The sequence below is a fragment of the Phacochoerus africanus genome, chromosome 5 (genome assembly GCF_016906955.1).
Source record: "Phacochoerus africanus isolate WHEZ1 chromosome 5, ROS_Pafr_v1, whole genome shotgun sequence".
NCBI lineage: Eukaryota > Metazoa > Chordata > Mammalia > Artiodactyla > Suidae > Phacochoerus > Phacochoerus africanus.
The window spans coordinates 51,585,554-51,605,062 of NC_062548.1; the positions used below are offsets into that span (position 1 = coordinate 51,585,554).

General features: G+C 41.5%; 1 protein-coding gene and 1 non-coding gene across 5 annotated transcripts in view; one reads left to right on the top strand and one right to left on the bottom strand.

The window, feature by feature from the left end:
- The window catches only part of RGPD4 (RANBP2 like and GRIP domain containing 4), a 68,715-nt gene that overhangs the window by 23,145 nt on the left and 26,061 nt on the right, over positions 1-19,509 (bottom strand). For 3 of the 4 annotated variants that reach the window (XM_047781274.1, XM_047781273.1, XM_047781275.1), the window contains exons 9-20: positions 18,151-18,360; positions 16,743-16,924; positions 16,412-16,587; positions 16,142-16,265; positions 14,670-14,831; positions 14,274-14,411; positions 14,051-14,197; positions 12,247-12,411; positions 12,081-12,161; positions 9,736-9,871; positions 5,867-5,961; positions 35-5,009 (exon numbers count right to left, since the gene is read on the bottom strand). In XM_047781274.1, coding sequence (XP_047637230.1) covers positions 35-5,009; positions 5,867-5,961; positions 9,736-9,871; positions 12,081-12,161; positions 12,247-12,411; positions 14,051-14,197; positions 14,274-14,411; positions 14,670-14,831; positions 16,142-16,265; positions 16,412-16,587; positions 16,743-16,924; positions 18,151-18,360 — 6,591 coding nt within the window. Of the gene's footprint in view, positions 1-34; positions 5,010-5,866; positions 5,962-9,735; positions 9,872-12,080; positions 12,162-12,246; positions 12,412-14,050; positions 14,198-14,273; positions 14,412-14,669; positions 14,832-16,141; positions 16,266-16,411; positions 16,588-16,742; positions 16,925-18,150; positions 18,361-19,509 lie in introns of those variants that run through there. The other variant, XM_047781276.1, reaches the window with a different exon arrangement.
- LOC125128575 (U6 spliceosomal RNA) lies at positions 9,270-9,376 on the top strand. Its single transcript, XR_007135275.1, has one exon. It is a non-coding gene; the product is annotated as a U6 spliceosomal RNA (small nuclear RNA).

The following is a 19,509-nucleotide window of genomic DNA, read 5'->3' on the forward strand; positions in this document are numbered from 1 at the left end:
AAAGTCCTGCTTCATCTAAAGACCAAGTGCTTACCCTTTTCTGGCGTGTGAAGCGTGTGACTGGCCGAGGACTCGGCCTTCGTTGAAGCAGGAGAGGGGGCTCCAACTCCACCATCCAAGGAAGGCCTGAGACTGGGGTTCTGTGACTCCTGGCAACCACCGGGCTCCACTCTTCTTCCAGATCCACTCTGGGCTGCTGGACTGGCCTCACTACTGTTATTTTTCAAAGGTGCATTAAAACTAAATCCAAAAAGAGACCCAGTTGCTGAACTGTTGCCAAATGCAAATGGTTTTGATTTTTCACTGCTAAAAATGCTTTTAACAGACTCAGAACCAAACACAAACTTTGGAGGCGAAACCACTGCTTTTGTTGTTGCTTCAGGCGTGCCAGACACCCTGCCAACTTCTGAGGCTGCATCTGCTCCCTCATCACCCTGAACCAAGTCTGTCCGCTCTCTTGTGGTTTCTTCCAGCACAGCAACAGCAATTTTGCCACATGGTGACTCTCTGGGAGTGGTTGAACGAGAAACATGAGGTGTTATCAAAAAATCTTTTTCTTGGGCTATTTTTGCTTCATCAAATATTTTCTTAAATGAGTCTGCAACGTCCTGAAGTTTAAAACGGACAGCTAAATGCTCTACTTTTCTTTCTCCATCTGCAAAATCACAAGCAGTCCACACCCATACTCTTTCTGTCCCTTTCATACTTTGCAAAGTCATGTCTGGAGTTATCCTGTGGTTGGCACAAAGTTTTAATACCTGGTCCCTTCTCATCACTATGCGAACTTGCTTATTGTCGTAATTCTGTAAAATCTTTATGTCACCAATGCCTCTCTCTTTCCACTGGCCGGCATCTTTATCATACCTATAAAGTTTGGCTCTGTGGCTAAAAACCACCTGTTCGTTCTCCTCACCACTGGACACCTCGACCAGATCAGGCAGCGGGACGACGGGCTCGAAGTGCTGTCCGTCTCTCTCCTCCTCCTGAGTCACGTCCGAGTCCTCATCTGTGCCCACAGAGGCCCCGCTCTGATTCAACTTGGCCGGAGACTTAGAGGGACTCAGAGCAGATTTAAAACTGAAGTTAAATCCGGTGGTTGACTCCCCGAAGCGGAAGAGATTCTTCTTTACAGGGCTGCTGGCCAGGGGGGAGGCATGCACGGAGCTGCTGCTCACGCTGGTGTCCAGCGTGTCTTCCCTCAGGTCATAGTTGTCCCACTCCAGGGCAGGCCCAGGGGCCTCGGGATTCGGCGTGCTGCTTGCCTCCAAAGCACCGGCAGCACCTTCTCCTGAACTCTTACTCTCCTGGTCGGGGACTTTTGTTTGCTCGTTCGTCAAAAATGTCTTAAAGTCTTTCAGTCCGCTCTTCATTTCCTCTGCCCTCTGTATTAATTTGGCAGCTCTGCCGGTGTCCACAAGTTTATGGGGGGTCTGCAGCGGGATATCTAACAGAAGTCGCTGGCATTCCTCAAATTTCTGCTTGAATTCTTCAGCCAGTTCAGGTGTCTTGAATTTTGCTGCCAGCTGCTCTAGTTTGGCGTCGCCATCAGAAAAATCACTGGCCAACCACATCCAGGCCCTGTCAGACCCTGACAGGGGCTTCAGGTGCATGGTAGTGGTGATCCAGTGGTTGGCACACACCTTCAGCACCTGCTCTCGCCGCATCAGCATCCTTAGTTTGCCGTTGACTTCATTTTTGAGAATCTTTAAGTTCCCCAAGCCCCTTTCTTTCCACTGACTTATTTCAGCATCAAACCTAAACAGTTTTACCCGCTGTGAGTAAAGAACTTTCTCGTCTTCTTCTCCAGTGACAAGCTCCACTTTTTCAGGCATCTGGACGACGGGTTCAAAATGGATGTCGTCAGAGTCCTCAGTCTTGTAGGCATCATCATCTTTCTCAAGATCAGTAGAAATCTCAGCTTTATCAGTCATTTTACCACTTTGTGATGAGAATAATTTCTCTCCGGCACCCGAAAATCCCTTGAAGTTAGGGTCTTTTTTGCCAAACTGAAACCCTTCTCCTGAAGCTGATTTTGCAAGATCTGCAAAGGTAAAAGTGCTTCCAGTTTGACCAAAAACCACAGCACTCCCATCCTTCTGACCACCAGCATCCTGAGCCTGACAACCAGCATCGTTTCCAAAGGGCTTTTCATTCTTTTCCTGATTTCCTGGCTCTTCAATGCCAAATTTAAACCCATCAGCAGACACAGGGACAGAAAAACTAAATCCTCCTTTTGTTGACTTAGAATCTGTATTAGAAGAACCCTGAAATGTAAATGAAGGTGTATTTTCTTGATCCACATGCCCAAATTTAAATCCTTGTTTTGTGTTGCCAAATTTAAAGGCTTTTTCTGAAAAGTTACTTTTAAATCCTGTTCCCACCTGACTTCCAGAAGAGTCATTTACCTTAGTTGTTGAGCCCAGTGAGAAAGCTGAAGGTTCTTCTACAACAGGTTTATGGGTTGGTTTAGAGGCATCACAAGCCACACATTTTGAAGAAGAACTCTCATTTTGTACAGAGCAGGTGCTGCAATCCCACTGTCCTTCCTTCTTGGTGAACATCCCTTCAAATCCACTCCTTGGAGCCTTGCTTGTCTCTGAAGTACCAAACTTAAACGAGGCAGGTGCAGGGACAGCAGAGGCAGGTGAACTCTTTGCATTCTGACAAGCCACACATTTCATAGAACTTCCTTCATTTTGCACCAAGCACACGCTGCAGTCCCACTGTCCTTCCTTCTTGGTGAACATCCCTTCAAGCCCACTCCGTGGAGCCTTGCTCGTCTCTGAAGAGGCAGGGGCAGCAGGGCCCAGAGGTTCCTGTCTGCCTGGATTCTGACAGGCCACACACTTGGCCGCACTTGCCTCATTTCGCACGAAGCAAACACTGCAATCCCACTGTCCTTCCTTCTTGGTGAAAACCCCCTCAAATCCATTCTTTGGCACCTTGCTTGTCTCTGAAGTACCAAACTTAAAGGAGGCAGGTGCAGGCGCAGCAGGTGAACTCTGTTTCTTTGGATTCTGACAAGCCACACATCTCACAGAACTTCCTTCATTTCGCACTAAGCACACACTGCAGTCCCACTGTGCTTCCTTTTTGGCAAAAACCCCGTCAAATCCATTCTTTGGAGCTTTGCTTGTCTCTGAAGTACCAAACTTAAAGAAGGGAGGTGCGGGGGCAGCAGAAGCAGGTGAACTCTGTTTCTTTGGATTCTGACAAGCCACACATTTCATAGAACTTCCTTCATTTCGCACTAGGCACACACTACAGTCCCACTGTCCTTCCTTTATTGAAAAAACAGACCTGAAATCACTGCCAGCAGACTTAGGAAGGTCTCCCTGGCCAAACTTAAAGGAAGCTTGCTGAACAAATGAAGATCCACTCTTGTTAGCAGGCTTTGTATTCTGGCATGCAGTGCATCTGGATACAGTGGGTTCATTTCTTAATAAACAAATACTACAATCCCAGTGCCCTTCTTTCTTTGGAGGCATAACTGTAAATCTATCTGGAGCATTTTCTGAGCCAGGTTTAGGAGTGGAAACAGTGTCAACTAATGGTTGGCTAAGGAGCTCTTTACTGCTTGGGTTTAGGTTTTGGCAGGATACACATTTCTTAGCAGTTGCAGCGTTCTTTAAGGAGCAGCTGCTACAATGCCACCAAGACCCTTCTTTCCTTGGGACCTGAAATTCAAAATTCATGTTTCCAGCATCAGAGTTGCCAAGATCCTTACTGTCATGACTTGTGGGTTCTTTTACAGACCTCGTAGCCTGATTTGTGGTTGTGGCTGTGTTTGCTCCTGAAGCTTTTAACATGCTCTGGGCCTCTTCAAACTTGCACTTAAAGAGGGCTGCTTCCTCGGGTGTTTTGAACCTGATAGCCAGCTGTTCTGGCTTGGGCGACTCATCTGCATAGTCCACAGCATACCACACGAAGGACCTGTCCGAGGCGGCGTTGGGTACCAGGGCCATGTGCGGGCTGATGTAGTGATTTGCACAGATTTTCAACACCTGCTCTCGTCTCATCAGTAGGCGAATTTTGCCAGAGGTTTTGTGCCTCAGTATCTTCACATTGCCAGTTCCACGCTCCTTCCATTCTCTGGATCCTACATCAAAACGAAACAACTTGGCACGGTTGCAGAAGAATTCTTCCTCATCTTCCTCTCCAGTTTTTACTTCTATCTTATCGGGAAGAGGCACCACAGGCTCAAAGTGAGGTCCATCATCGTCATCGTCCCCGTGGGCACTCCCTCCGTCTGCTTCATGACTCCTGTTGGCCAGCTCTGCAGCAGGTGTTGCAAATATTGACTTCCCTGGACTGTGGAAGGTGAACATATCATCACTGCGTCGAAAACCAGAATTCTTTTGTTGAACTGGGCCCATGTTTTCAGTAAATGAAATTCCAGGCACATTTTTGCTTCCAAAATTGAATGCATTTCGAGGACCAATGGTTTGAGCAGCTTTTGGTCCACTGAAGCTATCTCCCTGTAAAGGTTTATCTGAAGTCAGGAGACCTAAAAGGCTCTCACTATTATTATAAGTTGTAGAAGGGGGCTGTGCCACAACCTGTGGTGAGGAAAACGTGAAGTCACCATCATTTGATTTGAAATTTGAGTTAAATTTAAAAGGAGCTGGCTGTGTAGTATGTGCAGGTGCTGCCAAAGGTGGCCTCATTCCTTCACCTGGTCCAGGCTGAACAAAACTGGTTTTCCCAAAGTCTATAACCTTAGATTCTGAAGATCTTGAAGCATGAGCTGCAACTGGAGGTTTTGTGAAATAACCTGGTTCTGGCAAAGGTGGATTTGTGCTTGTCTGCTGAACATTGTAATTAAAGTAATCATCACCCCTGGGTGACAGAATTCCCGTTGCAGGAGACTCAAATCGCAGCGGAGGCGCATACACCTCTTGAGAGAACATACAAGCAGACGAGCTCTGCACGGGTGGTGTGTGCACCTGCTGGGAGTAGGTGTACATATGCTGCTGAGGTGGAAGCCTATTCATGCCATAGACCGGGCCCTAGAAGAAAAATAAAGGCAACATTGTTGTAGATCATCGATAAAGCTAGAGCTTACCTAGATACAAGCCAACCCTCAAAAACCTCAAGCATGTGCACATGGTAAATACGTCATCAGGGTAGCAGTGCATCCTTAAGAGAAGACAAAACTACAGAGATACTTACAGCAACAGTCCTTGGCTTTTAATGAAAATTGCCTTAACTAATGACAGCACCTTAAACACAGAATTCTCCTACAATAGAGCCATAGAATAAACACCTTTCTCACTCCTAAATGAGGTGTCAATGACGTTAACAATGACAATGACGACAGTGCAGGCTAACATCTGTTAACAACATGCCAACTGCACAAAGTTCTAAACATTTTACATAAATTATCCATTTTAATATCCTCAAAAACCCTATGAATTAAGGCATTATTATCCTCATTTTACATATGAAGCAACTAATGCATAGAAAGGTTGCCTAAGGTCATGTTTAGCAGAAGAGCCAGGGCCAAGAGGCACCTGCGTTTATGTCCACCTCTGCTGGAAGCCATTCTCCACGAACACTTAGTCACAGCACAGCAGGCCTGCTAGCGCTACGTACATCACAGTCCTGCTTCTGTCATGACTGAACGATGAAGGGCCCACCACCATCACTCCACATTTAAAAATATTCTAAATGTTTATATTCATTGTTAACATAAAAATTAGGTAACTAAGAAGCATGACCTCTATATATATAGAGAAATTTAAAATATCTGTGTCTTGTGGGAGATTTCAGTTTTACTGCTGAACTGCTTCTTGAATTTCTTTGCAGGAAGCCTGGACAATTAAAAAGGAGAAATTTATACATGTATAAATGATTCCTTTGTTACCTTTGTGGGAGTAACATTAGCTGCTGGTCTGAGAAGATACTGGGAATTATATGCTGGTGACTGACTATAATATACTGAAGGGCCAGTAGTTGCAACTAAAAAAAAAAAAAAGAAAAAAAAAGAAAAGAAAGAAAACACTGTTAAAAAAGTCTATGCTGCAGTTAGGACTATCTAGGTAAGAACTATAAATACAAAAGCAGAAGAAATCAGGAGAGATTTAAATACACAGAGTTTTTTTCCTTAAATTGCTATACATTAAAGTACACCATAAAGAAGATTATCAAACGACAAACTAGAAACAAGTGCTAAACATGACCCACAAGGAGTGAGAACAGGAACAGGGGGGGCCAACAAGCACCCCCGACAAGCATCAAAAGAAGCCAAGAGCGTGGTAGGTCCACGTCCTTTAAGAAGCACAGCTGCACAGCACCAGCAATCTGGGATCTAAGGAACCAAAGCACATCTGATAACCTCAGAACCATTTTCAAAATGAGCCCTGAAAACCTGCAGAATGACAAAGCTGCACATTATAAACTCAGGTGGAGAAGGTTTAGGTCAGAAATCACCTGACAAATTCATGCAAAGGGTCTCACAAGTAACACAAAAAGGGCAGCATGACTGACACAGTGGCATCCTATCTGCTCCAGCTGTTCTGTGTGCATGTTACTAGAAAACCAAACACTAGAAGACACTCCTGTTGATAGTAAAAACAACCAATAATCATTTGCTTATCTGCTTCATGAAAGTTTTATCAGAAAACACAACAACATAAAGCTCATTTATACCTTTACATTTAAGAAGTGGAGACTGTGACCCAAGGGGTGCTGAGCAGCTGACTGTAGCAAGCCCTGCAAAGAACTGGTGAGGACATTCTCGTTCTGACTCAGCCATAATGAGCCAGACTAGGATCCATGAGGATGTGGGTTGGATCCCTGTCTCAATCAGTGGGTTAAGGATCTGGTATTGCTGAGAGCTGTAGTGTAGGTCACAGATGTGCCTCAGATCCCGTGTTGCTATTGCTGTGGCTGTGGTATATATAGGCCAGCAGTTGTAGCTACGATAAGATCCCTAGCCTGGGAACTTCCATATGCTGCTGGTGTGGCCCTAAAAAGAAAAGAAAAAGAACTGGTGAAGGTGAACCAGTCTGTCTGCCATCTGCACAGTTAACAGAGAGGCAAAGAAACAAGAGAAGCCCAAGTCTGAATGTGGACAACTTATGGGACTGCCTCAAGTGGGTTACTTTGAAATATTCTGCAGAGAAAACGGGCACAGAATATAGAATAAGCTGATGGATGTGGGCCAAGAATCATAAAGTGTGAAGCTTAGTGACTTTACAAATTACAGTGGAAAAAGACAATTTGGATGTCTCATAAACCCGATAAAAAAATCTTGCACCAAGTGAACAGATAACTCAGGAAATACAAAGGATTAAAAAAAAGTGCTGAGCATGCTTACTTAGTATTAAAAAAAGTAAAAGCTGATACTATTTTTTTTTTTTGAATCGGCACTACAAATACTGGACGTGAGAATGTAAAACCCACACAGCTTTTCAGGAAAGCAATTTCCCAACACAGAAGCATTTTTACAAAACCCTAAAATCCCAGGACTGTGCCCACAGCATTTATTTATAATATCAACAAGTGGAAATAAATGAGTAAGAGAAGAGAATCTGCAGGGCTTCCACCTGATGGGATACCTTGTACTCAATAACTGTATTGTCAAAAACATTCAGTAGAAAAATGCTCAGAACTCATAATATTTAAAAAACAGGCTTACTCATCTCCATACAGCATGATTAATATCTTAAAAATCTCATTAAAAATTCCTTATATATACAAAGAGAAAGGACCAAGAGGAAATGCTCCAAAACGTCAGCAGGACTCTTATGTGATATGGCCGGGCTTTAGTTTTCTGTTCAGTAGTCTGAATATTTCCTTATGATATCTACCACTCTGGTTACCTTAATTTAAAAACATCACATACCCAAAGCACCTTTGTGCACAGATATCCCATAGGAAGCTGTGCCCGAGCCATAGCAGTGACAACATCAAGTCCTTAACTGCTAGGCCACCAGAGAACCCACTCATTTTAAAAAGACAAGGCTACCTTGGCACATCTGTACTTTCATTAAGAGAAACAGTCTGTGGAGTTCCCTGGTGGCTCAGAGGGTTATGGATCCAGTTTTGGCTCTGCTATGGCACAGGTTGAATCTGCAAGCCATGGCAGGGCCCCCAAAAGGAAAAAGTCTGTGAACACAGGGATGGGCATTGGCCCTCCTCTCAGGGCCACAAAGTTGCCTGCACCGTTGTCAAGTAGCCATCCGGAGATCTCCGTTTTTCTCAGCTGTGAAATGAGGATGTGCTGCTTCTACACATTTCACAGGGTAATTGCAAGAACAAAATAGACAACGTGAACATTAAATGTGTAAGAAGTTTAACACCAGAAGGCTTGTTGTGCCTGTTCATAGAAGAAAAGGGACAGTGACCCACCATGTGACAGCTGATGACTCCACAGAGCGCTCAGAAAGCTCTGGAAAGGCCAGTCCATCTGCGTATCTTTTTCAATCAAGGCTTGACACAGTGCACAGGGTTTTAAGTGAGCAACATTTAAACTCCTGAATTCTCATACATTTACCTAAGACTTAGTACATTTAGCGAGTTTGACTTTACAAAGATTTTCTCTCTGTTACTCCGCTGCACTTAGAGGACACTGTTATGAGGAGATAGTGAGCCTGCCTAAAGTATGGCCCTACAGACCACCACACGAAAGTACTAAATCAGGCCAGGCCACTCTGATCCTTTCTTAATTAAAGCCTATTAGAAAAAAATACGCACTACCACCAATATTCCAGGAATCTGTCTCACGTGAGAGAAATCTATTTCTACCATCACTTTGGGCTTTCTGGGGGCAAGTGGCTTTAAAGTTAGAGCATCAAAGTTTGAACCCTGGCTCTACCAATAACTAGCTGTACATTAATGGATAAGTTTACTTAAACCATTCCAAACCCATTTTCTTATCTAAAACACTAGGAGTAATGATGATATCTACCACTCTGAATACCTTAATTTAAAAACATCACATATCCAAAGCACCTCTGTGCATAGATATCCCACAAGAAACTATCCTTAACCCTTGGCTCCTAAGTGTTTACTGTACGTTGTAGGTAAATGCCAAGAACTGCCCCCCCAACACAACTGCTCATAATATTCATGTAAAAATTATTTCCATATTTCAAAGAGAAAAACTGGCTCAGAGAGGTCAGTAAGTGATAGGAGTACAATGGAAATACTGAGTATGATCTAGGTCCAAACTCCTTCCTTCTTTCAACAGGACCATGGTCTTTCAAAATGAAAGACTGCCTATGAGTATCATACCTCTCAGTATTATCATCAAAATAATTCAAGTGCTCGCTTCGGCAGCACATATACTAAAATTGGAACGATACAGAGAAGATTAGCATGGCCCCTGCACAAGGATGACACGCAAATTCGTGAAGAGTTCCATATTTAAAAAAATAATAATAATAATAATTCAAGAAGGTTTATTTAAGTTCTTAATTACGCATCGGTCAATGAATAATGCTATCAGCTAACATTTTTCAATTATAAGGCATAATTCCACCTCAGTCTCAGTTCCTGAGATGTGCATTTAACATTCTTTAAGCCTTTATATACACAGGATCAGATAAAGCTTGTTTTACTTCTGCTTGGAATTACAAAAATCTTGGTAATAACAAATACAGATTAAGTAACGTACAGACAGACATTGAGACACATACATAAATGTATCAAGACAAGGTGATTTCACAAATTATCAATTTAAAGGAAGAACAAGTACTAACACCTGGGCTTATACAGCTGCCCACTCACCTGTTAGTGGAGCCCCATGATAATTCTGTGACCCTTGATAGCCATCAGGCCCTGAATCTGGCCCATAATTTTCTGTAGGCCAACGACAAGGGGAGCCCGAGTTACTGCTATTTAGTTTCAACTCCTGCATTTCTTTCTGTTGGAAGAAAACAATTTTAAGCAACTATATTCACCAGAAACAGTGCCAGAGCAAATTTAATACTTGATGATATCTTTTAAGAGATTCTATATTCCAGTAAGATCTGAGTAACAGGTGCTGATTTAAAACACAATCCTTGGAGTTCCATCATGGCTCAAAGGTTAACAAAAAGGACTAGTAACCATGGGTTGCAGGTTCAATCCCTTGCCTTGCTCAGTGGGTTAAGGATCCGACGTAGCCGTGAGCTGTGGTGTAGGTCGCAGACACAGCTCAAACCTGGGCTTGCTGTGAGCTGTGGTGTAGGCTGACAGCTACAGCTCCGATTCAAGCCCTAGCCTGGGAACCTCCATATGCCACGGGTACGGCCCTAAAAAGACAAAAACAAGTAAGTAAATAAATAAATAAAAACCACAATCCTTAATTTGTTAAAGCTTGTTCTTTGTGGTCATTCCTTCATTCCTTAGTACCATGACTTATTTCATTCACTCCAGAGTCAGCTCTAACCTAATCAATGACCTCACCTCCATTTCCATTCTACATTTCCTTAAGTTATCTTTCTAAAGTTCCACTCTAGCCAAAACACTTCCCTGCTCAAAAAAACAAATGCCTCCTTCTTCCTCTGCCGCAGCCGGTCCTCAGCAGCATCACCCCAAACATCCTTCCAGCGTCCTCGTTCCACCTGCTCTACTGTCCAGTCTACCTGGACTGCCCCACACTCCATATCACCTCCCAGTAAGTATGAGCTTCCCACTGTTGTACCAAACAAGGCCAGTCTTTCAAGGCAAAGCTCAAATACTGAGAAAGGGAAAACAACTAAGACATGCTCAGAACATATTACGCACACACAATAATACATTCTAGGCACTTTACCTACATTCCTAATTCTTCTTACCCAGGTACAAAACAGCAGGCCTACTACCTCCTAACAATAGCTACAGGTTAGCGATCAGATCCATCACTTTCTAGACGATGAGATAATAACAATCTCCCCAACTTCAGAACCTACAAAGCAGGTACTTTCCAGGAATAAGTTATGTTTGCTCTCTTCTTCCAGAAGCATTTTAGGAATAGAAATTTCCCAAAAGCTACTGAGGTCAAAAATATCTCAAATTTTCAAACTAAATATAAATTTCCCCATTCATCCAACTACTGTGTCTGGTCCAGATGCTACATTAACCAAAAATATAAGAAACTGACAGAGTCAACTGGAAAACTTTACTGGTCACTATTGGTATCCGGCCCATGGTTTTAAACATGCAATTAAAGCTATAATTGTAATTTTAAAAATTCAAACTACAAAATGTGATGGAAACTGGTTTCAAAAAGTCTCACTTTACAGATGAGAAGCCAGACAAACAGATAAGGAAGTACCAGGCCCCAGACCACTGATGAATGAACCCAACTTTCCAGACACAGGGACTAATGCTCTGCTACTAGTGCTTCTAAGAATACATTGGGTGCCAGAAACCTATAGCTAAGTATTAATATCCCAACAAGCCACAATTCTGCGAAATAGCATAAAAAAATCTGTGTGCAAATTCCTAACTTTGTTCTTCCACAAACAGTATTTTTAAAGTCTCAAGCATTGCTGATAGCACTGCCATAATCACACCCGTATAAAGCAACTTTAAAATAATTTAGTTCTCGTCAATGAGCATGAAACAACTTATTTGTACTTTTAATTCCAAAGAAGAAACAAAGCTTCGATTGCCACAAGTCATTTTCATAAAGTTAAAAGTAAGATTGTGTACACATACCTATTTCTTTACCTATTAAGACACATTCGTATGGAATAGTAAAAAGATAGAGACCTCCTGAACGTTATACCACTTGTGAAGTCTGAGCTACAAATCACACACACACACAATCACAATCAGTGTGAGAAATGAGCTCAAAGACCAAGGAATGAGTTATGTATTTCACTGCTTCAATTCCATCACCCAGGTACTTCCTCTATCCAGTAACAATGCTAGGTTTTGGATGAGTGTCTCTACCTTTGAGAGATTCACATATAGTGGAGGATGCAGACACTTTAAGTAATTTCAAAATCATCACTTTAAGTGTCAAGATGGAGGCATGTAAAATACAGTATGATTCTACAATCGCATGGCAAAGGAATGTTTTCAAGTAAGTGAGAAAGGGGTCAAGAAAAGGAAGCTTGGAGTAAGAGAGGCATAGTTTAGAGAATTTAGGTTAGAGAATTTACCTTAATGGCCTCTACTTGTTCACAGATCATTTTCAGCAAAGAACTTTGATCTTCTGCCCACTGAGGAGGTGTTTTAGAATACTGAAAAAATAACAACAAAACAGTACTTAACATTTAGAACAGAAACATATTCCACAGGGGAGTGATTCATTTCTTTCCCACTTACCTTGTAACTTTTATTTGGTGATAAAGAGTATTTGGTAGGAGATGGTGTAGAGTGTTTTATTTCTGAATCTGTATTTCTATAAAGAAGCCCTGCCTCACTGCAGCCGGCAAGTTCCTCCATGACTGAGTTGAGCATCTCTTTCACAGACTCTAGGGACACAGGCAACTACAAACAAAGGGCATGAATCGACAATTTTAGTCTGCAAAAATACCAATATAAGAACTCTGAAATAAATAGAGATTTTTATCTTACTAGTTTGCATTCTTCACACTTTTGTGGAACAAGCATATACCTAGTATAAAAACATATGTGAAACTGCTGTGTAATCTAAAGCCTTCCAACTCTCAAGTCCATGTTTTTAGCCTTCCTGTTAGCCACAGCCACAGCAGAACAATGTAACTAGGGAAGCTTTCCACATGACCAAAATAAATTACTACTGCTTTTGAATAGGAGGAGAAAACAGATTCTAGAATGCACCACACATAAATCCTAGTCTGAGAGCACCAATACAAACTAATCATCAAAACACGTGGAAGGTTGAATATAACTGAGGTTAATAACATCATTACAGCCTCAAACTGCTGACAGTCAGGAAATGGTAGTCTACTGCAGATGGTGAGACGATGAGAAGAAATGTGACGGTGTCAGCAACTACCTCTGATTTCAGTAACATGGTGTTATTTTTTTGGTTTTTTGTTTGTCTTTTTAGGGCTGCACCCTTGGCACATCAAGTTCCCAGGATAGGGGTCAAATTGGAGCTGTAGCCACCAGTCTACACCACAGCCACAGCTCGAAGGATCCAAGCCACACCTGCAACCTACACCACAGCTCATGGCAATGCCGGATCCTTAACCACTGAGCAAGGCCAGTGATTGAACCTGCGTCCTCATGGATGCTCGCTGGGTTTGTCAACCTCTGAGCCATGATGGGAACTCTAAGTAACGTGTTTAACTGCCAAGTGCATACACAACTAGTCCTTGGGTGGCAATATTTGTTGACTACATTGCCAATAACAAAAATAACTGCTTGCCTTAGAAACCTTCTCTATTTCCCCAACACGCATTTTTTTGCAAAAGTATAAACCTAGATGGCTAAGGTTTAAAAAAAAAAAAAAAAAAAAGAGTTCACTTTGTGGCTCAGAACTTCCACATGCCACAAGTTCAGCTATAAAAAGAAAAAAAAAAAGAGAGAGAGAGAGAGAGAAAAGAAAAGAAGAAGAAGAAAAAACACTACATTGTTCCCCTCATGGCTCAGTGGTAATGAATCCAACCAGCATTCACAAGGACCCAGGTTCAATCCCTGGCCTCGCTCAGTGTGTTAAGGATCTGCCGGTGCCATGGCTTGGATCCCACGTTGGTGCAGGCCAGCAGCTGTAGCTCCAACTCAACCCTGAGCCTGGGACCTTCCATATGCTGCAGATGTGGCACTAAAAAGACAACAAGAAAACCCAAATACTTCAAACGAACAAACAAAAAAACCCCCAAACCATGCAAGTTTCCTTGTGGTGCAGCAGGTTAAGGATATATCATTGCCACAGTTGTGTGGCACAGGTGGCAGCTGTGGCCCCAGTTTGATCCCCACCCCAGGAACTTCCATATGCTGAGGGTGCAGCCATAAAACCTCCCAAAAAACATATCCAACCTAAGGCAAAGCAATGCTAATTAAATATTTAAATACAACCTCCCTTCTGTGCATGAATGAGATATCACTAAGTGTTTTTGAAATTATCAAAATTAAAGCCAAGGCAAAAGTATGGAAAGCCCAGTTGTCAACCATAAGAAAAGACAAAGAACCTGCAACTTACTTTCTTAACCACTGAGGGATCTACATCAGTGTCATCTAAAATCTTTATCAGGTAGTCTCTGGTCTTTCTCAGGTAATTTTTGCATTCTTCCTGTTCTTCACAAGAAAGTGCATCATTTTCAATGTCTTCTGCTTTTCTGCGAAAAATCTATACACAGAGTGCTTTTATGAAACAATTAACTTTTGAAACAAAAAGCTTTTAATTCAAATACCACACTACTTACCAGTGCAAGATTCCAATAAGAAATGACGTTATTAATAGATTCAAAAGCAGTCATGGCATCTTCTATGTTTCCATTAACTGCATCCAGTACAGCGAAGGTTATGTGTGCTTCCTCTTCATATTCACAAATTTCAGATGCCTAGATACATTGGGTAATTTTTAGTCAAACTACCTCTACTCCAAATATCAAACCCAAACAAGATTTTATACGATCTAATGAGCTCAGCATCTCAATACTCCTTTCCAATGTATTATATTTGTCACAGTTAGGGGACTCAGAGAACAGGACTACCATTAATTAGCCAGACACTTCACTTAAGCTGTTTATACCACCACTGCTTTGTTTATAAACTGGAGTTCCACAGCTCTAATTAATTCACAAAGAGATGTTCCATACCTGAATGTCTGCACTATGAAAATGTTTAAACAAAGGGTCAATAGGTTCAGGGATACTACTCTTCTTTTTGATAATCTTCAACAATGGCAAAACCACCTTCCAATAGTGAACACTTCTGCCTATGTATTCTCGTTGGTCATAAAAAGAATTAAGACCACTGCCCTGAAAGTTAGAACACAAAGGGACACAATCAAATACAAAAATTAATTTATACATGGTCTGAACAAGTGGTTAAAATTTCAAATCAAGGCAAAATAGAGTCTCAAAAGTCATATGCTTTGCCTTTCCAGATAACGGAATAACTAACAACTTTAATACCCATGATCATTCTAGACTCGATTTTTAAACAGTTTCAATGACACTACCTAATCAGGCAGCCCAGTCTGTTTTTAGATAGCCAAAATCAGCCACTCTAAACGCACCACAGTTCAGCTAAAGGCTAAGCATTTATATCTAATCTTGGCACGGGGCACACCTCAAATATTTGGCAAGATCTACAATGCCCTTACCTACAGAGCTTTGTGCCACCAAACATGTAAAAACAATTTTTCAGGCTTGGAAGTTACTGTTATGGCGCAGTGGGTTAAAAATCCAAATGCAGCAACTCAGGTTACTGCGGAAACACGGGTTCGATGCCTGGCCCGGCACAGCTGCCATTTGGATTTGATCCCTGGCCCAGGAACTTCAATATGACCTGGATGCGGCCATTAATAAAAAAAAAATTTCAGGAGTTCCTGTCATGGCTCAGCAGTTAGTGAACCCGACTAGCATCCATGAGGGAGCAGTTTCAATCCCTGGCCTTGCTCAGTGGGTTAAGGATCTGGCACTGCCATGAGCTGCGGTATAGGTCGCAGACTTGGCTCAGATCCTGCATTGCTGTGGTGTAGGCCGGCAGCTACAGCTCTGATTGGAGTCCTAGCCTGGGAACCTCTGAATGCAGCCCTAAACAAAACAAAATTCAGACTGGACAATATTTATCACAAGGTAATTATAAGTAAATAACAACAATTAATACTTATGTTACACTGACTATGCCAGGCACCATTCTAAGCACTTATATATTAACTATACTCACTACTCTGCGGAAGAATAAGAAAATAATTCCACTCAACATAATATGAACAAGCTGCTACTATTTTCAGCACTGAAAGACTTTCAATGTACAGGCGGTAATTTTTATTTATTTATTTTTATGTTCAGTTGATTTATTTTTATTTTTAATTGTTATTTCCCCAATACAACTTTTTTTCCTACCATACAGCATGATGACCCAGTTACACATACATGCATACATTCTTTTTTCTCCCATTAACATGCTCCATCCTAAGTGACCATAGTTCCCAGTGCTACACAGCAGGATCTCATTGCTAATCCATTCCAAAGGCAACAGTTGCATCCATTAACCCCAAGCTCCCAATCCACCCCACTCCCTCCTCCTCTCCCAAGTAATTTTTAAAGACTAAGGAACTCACTGTTTTCTGAAGGGACTGTGCCCAGTGCACAAGCAGAGCAGGCTGAAGGCCGTGTTTCCCCTGGCCCCTGAGAGTGTTTATGTCATGCTGAACTAGAAGTCGCAATTTTGCTGAGGCTCCAGGTCTAAAAAAAGTGTTATTTAATAATCTTGATTTATAAACATGCAATTCAACATTTAACAGGTATGTTAATCATCACATGATAAAGATTTACACTTCATATGAGATAAGTCCCTAGGCAGTAAGTTAAAGGAATATTTTCATACTTACACTGCTTTCCTGTGAAGGAGATTACAAACCGCATCCCACCATGATTTCTGCCTTTCTGTGCAAAGCTGTTTACATACAGGAAGTGGCAAGCATAGAGGCTGATAGAAGCTGCAGTGAGAATTACACTTCTCCTTTAATTGTAAGTGGCTGGTATATATTACCCCAAGTAGAAATACCTGTTTTATTGAACAAAAAATCAATTTAAGTAGGGAAAAAAAAAAAAATCAAACAATACTCACAATAACCTTACGACATTATGCTATTATAACATATACTAACATTATGTTATTACAACATAATACATTTTAATAACATTAAAATTCCTGCTAACCTCAAGATCTAAAATACATATTGATTCCGGTGCATTTGTTTCAAGTCGTGAGGTTTCCTGGGGCAAATGATGAAAAAGCTGTTTCAGCCACTTTCGAACTGCAGGTGAGGCAGACAGTGATTTCCACTGTAAGCCAAGCCAGGTAAGGTGCTGAAGACAACCATTATGTGCTCGAACAGCACCTGAAATAGAAATAAAGCACAAAAGTGGGCTTGAAGTTTTGGAAATTTTTTGGTGTGCCATCAGTTTTACCAACACAAATAATTGACTCATTAAACGTACTTTAATTGTGTAACTGCTTTTCTATATCAGGCCACAGGGCAAACCTAGAGTAACCAAAGTCTCATGTTCTTATTACAAGTACTCAAACTCTTGAGGAATTTTAATAAAAATAGTTATGATGAAGAAAGTTATTTTCAAGTCCATTTAAGAGGAAAAAAAACTCTCACTAAAACTCAATGAAACAAAATCTACTGACAAGAAACAAAATCTACTGAGATTTTGAACAGCCACTCAGTAAGAAATACTGAAACAACAAATTTTCCTTTAAGTAAAAAACTAAAACCACGGGATTCCACTCCTTTCATCTAATGGGATAATAAATAGGTCTTCAACTAGAAATCCGATACTGCAAAAGTTATGGACTTCTGAAAACATAAAGAAATACATGCTTTCTGGAACTATGGCAATTTGCAAGAAGTAAACTTTGTCTTAGTAATTCTGTTTTTAGGACTCTCTATGGAAAAAATTTGAAACGGAGACACTTTAAAGTTTTCACTGGAATTCCCCTTGCGGCTTAGCAGTTAACAAACCCAATCCAGTAGTATCCATGAGGATGAGGATTCAAAAACTGGCCCCACTCAGTGAGTTAAGGATCCAGCACTGCCATGACATGTGGTGTAGGTTGTAGATGCAGCTCGGATCTGGAGCTGCTGTGGCGTAGGGCAGTAGCTACAGCTCTAACTCAACCCCTAGCCTAGGAATACATGCTGTGGTGCAGCCCTAAAATGTATAAATAATGTTTTCATCAGTTTTTCTTTAAAATGTATGTGAAAAAAACTGGAAATATCTTAGATACCCGACAATAATGGCAAGCAAATTATGGCTACTTCATTAAAAAGGTAATAATGCCGTTAAACTGACAATTAGAGAGACAGGAGGAGAGAAAATGCACACAAGACAAATCTTGTGTATAGCACAAACGATGATGTAGAAGAAAAATAGATATTTCCACTACCAAGCCCTCATACTACCCCAATTTCACCAAAAACATGAAAGACAGGAAAACATTAAGTCATTATTTCTGGGTCATGAGATTACAGGCAATTTCGCTCCCTTTTGGCTTAGACTTGTCCCCTAGTATAAAAGGGATAACATGCAAAACGTTTCCTCAGAAAGGTGCACTTACCAACATCATATCTAGCCAAATCATCAGGCTCTGGGGCTTGCACATCAATGCATCCAAAGTCATCGTTACCAAGGAAAGATCGGGCCTTAGGGGACTGACTAGAAAATAGAGCATCATATAAAGCAGACTGCCCGCTTTTATTGGCAAAGGATTCTACAACCTCTTTTAAAAAATCTTGCTTGTCACGACTTAAGTTTAGCAGCATATGCCCTGAAAAACAAATTAAGTTCATCATTTAAAACACAGATTGTTTCTATTCACATCTCTAGACAGTTTCATTCACATACCCCAGGGAGAAATAACACGACTATCTCAGACCCAACCCTCCAGAGCCCAACAGCCTCAGCTGGACGCCCAAAAGGGTGCTGACTCAAAAATGAATACATGGAGTTCCCGTCAAGACGCAGCGGTAGCGAACCAGACTAGTATTCATGAGGACACAGGTTCCATCCCTGGCCTCACTCACTGAGTTAAAGGAGCCAGCACTGCTGTGACCTGGGGTGCAGGTCGCAAACACAGCTCAGATCCCACCTTTCTGTGGCTGTGCCGTAGGCCAGCAGCTGTAGCTCCAATTTAACCCTAATCGGGGCCTTCCATAGGCTGTGGGTATGGCCCTAAAAATACCAAAAAAAACCCCCACAAATCAGAGCAAGTTCAGAAGTATCTCTGACTACATGCTAGAGTAAAAGGGAAGGGGAAATAAAGTGTGCAAAAACCCAAAATATTTTCATTTCAGATGGACAAGTGCGGAAAATAAGACAAAGCTCCAATTTTCTGACCTAAAACACCTGATTTCTAAACCTGGCTGGTCAGAATCATCCTTTAAAAAGCTTAAAAAAAAATTTTTTTTTAAATTTCCAGGCCCCACTCCCAGAGAGTCTGATTCCACAGGCTTGGGATGAATACTCTATTTTAGAAACCCTCCTTGGATAAAGTTCTAGTTCACTTTACAACATGGATGCACCTTGAGAACACCATGCTAAGTAGGTGAAAGATAGTCATCCAAGCACCGTGTGATTCAACTTCTATGAAACGGGGAACTAGAGAGAAAGAGAATCAGTGGTTGTCTAGGACTTAGGGGGTTTGAAGGGAAATGGGGAGTGACTGCTAATGGGTACGAAATTTCTGTAGGAGGTGATGAAAATATCCTGAAATTAACTGTGGTGATGATTACACAACCCTGTGAACATACTAAAAGCCACTGAATTATTCACTTAAAATGACTAAATAATATCAGATGTAAATTTTACTCAATCAAGCTGTTAAAAAAGATTTCTAGGAGTAATTCTGCTGGTCAGTCAGATTTGGTTTCTACCAGACCATTATCCTGCAGAGACAAATAAGCTCAGGAAGGCACAG